The 5,405-nt window shown below is 48.1% G+C and overlaps 1 protein-coding gene across 1 annotated transcript in view; it reads right to left on the bottom strand.

Moving 5' to 3' along the window:
• Positions 1 to 429: 429 nt before the first annotated feature.
• The window catches only part of dkk2 (dickkopf WNT signaling pathway inhibitor 2), a 13,096-nt gene continuing 8,120 nt past the window's right edge, over positions 430 to 5,405 (bottom strand). The window contains exons 2-4 of the mRNA XM_030352638.1: positions 3,399 to 3,549; positions 2,723 to 2,878; positions 430 to 719 (exon numbers count right to left, since the gene is read on the bottom strand). Of these exons, the coding sequence (XP_030208498.1) occupies positions 469 to 719; positions 2,723 to 2,878; positions 3,399 to 3,549 (558 nt within the window). The 3' untranslated portion in view covers positions 430 to 468. The remainder of the gene's footprint in view (positions 720 to 2,722; positions 2,879 to 3,398; positions 3,550 to 5,405) is intronic.

Genomic DNA, 5,405 nt, shown 5'->3' with positions numbered 1-5,405 from the left:
TGTGTGTGTGTGTGTGTGTGTGTGTGTGTGTGTGTGTGTGTGTGTATGTATGTGAGCATGTGTGATAGAGTATGATGTCTGCGAAATGAGGTTGCCCGATGAAAACCATACATCGCACACACACTTCACCTGTGGAGGAACATTCCTGGCCCACAAGGAGAAGGAGACAAGAAGACTTCTGTTTTAAATTGTCTCTAGTCTCTTTGTTCTCCTCTTCTCTTTCTTCTCTTCTTTTCTTTCTTTCTTCCCCCCCCCCTCACGCAAAAAAAAGAACCGACACATAGCAGGAGAACTTCCTCCAACGCCCGGGGGCAGATGGAGAGGAAGGAGGAGGAGGAGAATGAGGAGGAGGAGGAAGAGGACGAGAACGCCGGATATAACCTTCACCTCCACCCCCACCTCCTTCCCCTTCGCCACCCCTTGCTCCTCACTCCTCACTCCCCCCTCTCCCCCCCCCTCCCTCCTTCTTCAGACCTTCTGGCACATGTGCAGGCGGGACTTGGAGGAGGACGTGGCGTCCCTCCACACCTTGCAGGAGAGTCCCTTGGCGCAGTCGCAGCGCTGGAAGATCTCCAGGCCGTGGGAGCCCTTCTTGCGGAGCTTGGTGCACACCTCGCCCTGCCGCAGCACAGGCTTGCAGATCTTGGTCCAGAAGTGGCGTGCGCAGCAGAAGCCCTCGGAGCAGTCGGCCGAGCGCAGGCAGGGGTCGCCCTCGTGGCCTGGTGGGGAGAGATAGATCCATATGAATACACGTGTTCTATGTGTACTGGATTATACGTGTATGTTATATGTGTGTGTGAATGAATGTATTGCATGGTCGCAATGTGAATGTCTAAATGACCTTAGGTGAGTGAAATCAGCCACCCGCTCGGTTATTTGGAATTGAATGCTTTAGCGATGGCTTTTGATTCTGGTGAATATAGTATGAGTATATTTTGGAAAATCTGTGTAACAGGATTTCAGGACAAGATATGTTGAAATAACACAATATTTTCAAGAACTCACAAGAACAGAGTGAGTCATGAGAGCTAATGGAACGCAAAGTTCAATACAAAGATAAACCGTTTCAGTTCAACTCAAAGGCACAGTGAGCCACAATGATAATAATTATGAATCATGTTGCCATTGCAAACAAACACAGGCAACCTTTTACTCATGTTGAACCCTGACCGTTTGATGGTGTAATTGGGAAGAGCAGCAGCACAGGTTTCTTATTGTCTTCGTTGTTTATTGTTGTTAGTTTAAGGGAACCCATATGCGGCTTTTGTTACCCAGTCATCCCACTTCCCACCAGATGTGTCAGAACAAGAGACAGTGCTGTTTAATCACACTTTCTAGGGCCTTATGCATGAGGCTCCACCGAAAAACACCAACCCACTGACGCATTTCCCTGTCGGTGTGCTTCTCCATTTCCTCCTCATATTCTGGTTGCACGCTTTAGTCACTGCTGTGTTTGTCTTTCGTCAGTTTTTTTTGCCCTGGGGTCAATTTTTACCCCTCAGCAACTGATATTATGGAATATGCAGGGATCTATCACACCTACCCATTATAAACAAACAGATGACAATGGGACAGTAAGAACATTATTAATGCTTACAACTTGGCACCAGTGGCAAACCACTGACTTCAGTGATGCTCTCCTTCTGAGGCCCTAACAGTGTACTTACTACGGAGCCATTTTAGAGCCTGAAATGAGCTCTGGTTAGACCATAGACCCCTACGTTTACATGAGTCAGGTGAAACCAGAGCCGGGGCGGTGGGGGGTGGGGGGGGGGGGATATTATCACGCCTTTCCCATGCCAAACCCACATTCTGTGGCTTCTCTCACAGTGCCCCTGTCAACCAGGGTGTGTGTGTGTGTGTGTGTGTGTGTGTGTCAGTTAGCAAGCATGTCTGATCTGTGTGTGTTTTTGAGTGTGTTTATTAGTGTGCATGTATTCACTTCTGCGTGCGCGTGTGTTTGTGTTTGTGTGCGTGCATGCACATATGCGTACGCTTGTTATTGTGTGTGTGTGTGTGTGTGTGTGTGTGTGTGTGGGGGGGGGGGGGGGGGGGGGGGGGGGTGCATATGTGCCCCTGTCTGTCTGTGTGTGCTAGTGTTGCACGTAGTAGTAGTAGGTGCCTCAATTACAGCAGTGTTACTGTGGTTTCTCCCACAGGGCCCATACAGGGCTGTGGGTTTTCGGGGGGGGGGGGGGGGGGAAGGGGGGGGGGGGGGGGCCTTGTGGGGGCCGTTGCAGAGGAGTAATTACGCCAAAAGAGTGAGCAGACCTGGCGTCCTCGGGAGGCTTTGTGGGGACACTCGGATGGCTGAATGCATTTACATTCTGTTAGCCGCTGTCAGCGGCTAACAGAATGTAAATGCATTCAGCCACTCGGAGAGACCGCAGTCGCACCGCGGAAGGAATGAGGGAGAAGAGACGAGAACAGCGCTGGCGTGTGTGCGTGTTTGTGTTTTGAGGGACATTTCGCTCTCTCTCTCTCTCTCTCTCTCTCTCTCTCTCTCTCTCTCTCTCTCTCTCTCTCTCTCTCTCTCTCTCTCTCTCTCGCTCTCGCTCTCGCTGTCGCTCTGCAGCGGGCGCACACATGTGTGTTTGTGTGTGTTATCTGTGTGTGTGTGTGTGTGTGTGTGTGTGTGTGTGTATGTCTGTGTGTGTCTGTCGGTGTACGTGTGTGAGTGTGCGTGTGTGTACAAGGCGTCCTATAAGCAGATGCGCGTTACCTTTGAGGGAATGCTTGGGCTGTGTCTTCCCATTCGTCTTCCCGTTCGTCTTCCCGTTCCTCCTCCAGCCGTGCTCCTTGGTGGAGAGCTTATTGTGGTCGCCCAGGGGCGAGATGTGCTGGGACAGCACGCTCTCCGAGACGGGGACGCAGATGTCTGTGGGACGGGAGAAGAAGTTAGAGAACGATTACCTTTTATCAGGGTTTTACATCCCTTGTTCCAGCCCTTCGTAGCCCCGTAGTTTATCGTGTTCATCTCTCGTACCGATGGAACTGTTTGTATTGGTGGCGGTTATTCATGAGGCATTGTTGGAATACATTTTTGACAGATATTTCTCGATATTGTCACATTTTTGTATAATTGTTTTGACATGTACTGCCTCAATGTACAATAAAGATAAATGAAGTAATGGCAGATAAACGCCTGGGCTACATGTGTGTACTTCCAGCGGAACTTAAATCCTGATGGATTTAAAGCTTGTCCCACTGAATATAAAACATTTTCAAGCTGTCGACTCCTGATTTATGTCGTAGTATCATAGCATCCTGCCAAAATCCCTGCCATTTTGTTTTTATAACTTTTACCACGCATACACACTAAAACCGCATTTGTGTATGTGTCCCCATGGACTATAATAGTCCAACTTGAAGGCAAAGTTGTCTAAAGTTCTGCTTACAGCTGCTGCAGCGGTTTCCGGGGCAACACATGGCGTCTCTATGGCAACGCTTTTTCCTCCTGCGGCAGGTGAGGCATCTGGAGGGGGCCTGCTGGGGGCTCTGGCAGTAGCTGCCCAGGCTGCACTCCTTGTCACTGCTGCACGGATACGCCTGAACGGGTAGAAGATAGAAATACATCACATAGACTGCTACACTGATACACCTGAACGGGTAGAAGATAGAAATACATCACATAGACTGCTACACTGATACACCTGAACGGGTAGAAGATACATCACATAGACTGCTACACTGATACACCTGAACGGGTAGAAGATAGAAATACATCACATAGACTGCTGCACTGATACACCTGAACGGGTAGAAGATAGAAATACATCACATAGACTGCTACACTGATACGCCTGAACGGGTAGAAGATAGAAATACATCACGTGAACTGCTACACTGAAGCACCTGAACGGGTAGAAGATAGAAATACATCACGTAGACTGCTACACTGAAGCACCTGAACGGGTAGAAGATAGAAATACATCACGTAGACAGAGGCAGAGAGAGAGATAGAGAGGAACATTCTTCTGGTAGCCCCTTTGTTAGTATTTAACGTTAATGTGTGTCCCCCTTCACAAAAGAGAGTGCGCGAGAGAGAGGCCAGCTCTGGGAATAGTGGCCCCTGGGGGCCGGTAAGACCCCCCCCCCCAGAACACTTAAGGAGGGTGTACCCTTCAGAGGGCAGGGGCTTGATCCCAGAGGGCTAGATCCCCTTTAACAACCTGGAGAAGTGGTGGTAGTCTGGTTCAGTTTTAGTTTTAGTCGCCTCTCCCCTCACTCTCTCCTCCCTCATCTGCTTCTTTATGGTTTCTTATGAAGAGTTCAAATGAAATGAAGAGCAAAGCAAAACAGGCTGTGGAGGTCAAACGTGTCTTTCGCATTGTTATGGATGTTAAGAGACAAAACGGCTCTCAGACTCCAGACAATAGAGCGCACAGAGCCTTTGTGGTATCGCGGTAATGTGAGGAAATCCCTGTGAGGTTCTCTCATGCTCCAGGAGATTGAGTATTGCTTGTTATTGGGGTAACCAGCTGTGTTGGTATTGTTATTGTTACAGGGATGAAAAAGTAATCGTTTCGTTTTGCATCTCTGCAGACTCAAATCTCCAATAAACACCACATTACGATAATCAAACATTTGGGTTGTGGTCCCGTTTCTCAGGAGGTTCCTGCAGGGACACAATGTGCGCAATGGCCAATAAAATAAGAAAATCCATATGCACAAAGAGCTTTAAGGACTGCACGACACAAATAAATAAACAGAATATTACCACAATTATGTTGATGGTAATCAGTGAAGCCTCGATGAACAAAGTCCCCAACAAATGACTGACTTTCAACACTTCAATTGTTATCCAAATTCGAAATTAAAAGCATCTAAAATGAAGCATTTCAAAACAAAAGTCCCTCCTCGGAATGGTCTAGCATCATGCGGATTTCCACTGAGCCCAGCCCAGAGGGGATTGAGTCTTCCATGGCTCTCGAGGGTGGTTGTAGTTGAAACAAGCAGACGTTTAGTCGTCTAGTCTCGCACAGAAACATCACCCGACCCCAGTCTGGAGACGTTAGGACAGGAGGATAAAGGCTTATGACTCCATATACGTGAATCCCTCTGATGCGGACTGACACCAGAATAACAACACACCATCTAGTGCGCCCTCCGCCACCGTTAGCTTTCTACTTGGTTTGTGTTCTCGTCAATGCAATGCATTGAAGTGGCTTACAGCCGTCGGACAGGGCAGGGTCCCAAGAGGAGGAAAGGCAGTATAAACAGGAGAAGAAGAAAAGGAGGATGAAGAAGAAAAATAATGAGAAGAAGAGGAAGAAGAAGAAGAAGAAGAAGAAGAAGAAGAAGAAGAAGAAGAAGAAGAAGAAGAAGAAGAAGAAGAAGAAGAAGAAGAACAAGAACAAGAACAAGAAGAAGAAGAACAAGAGGACCAAGACGAAGAAGAATAC

This window comes from Gadus morhua, chromosome 3, assembly GCF_902167405.1.
Source record: "Gadus morhua chromosome 3, gadMor3.0, whole genome shotgun sequence".
In the NCBI taxonomy this organism is placed as follows: Eukaryota; Metazoa; Chordata; class Actinopteri; order Gadiformes; family Gadidae; genus Gadus; species Gadus morhua.
The sequence above is the reverse complement of the archived record's forward strand: the minus strand, read 5'-3'. Positions and strand labels throughout refer to the sequence as shown.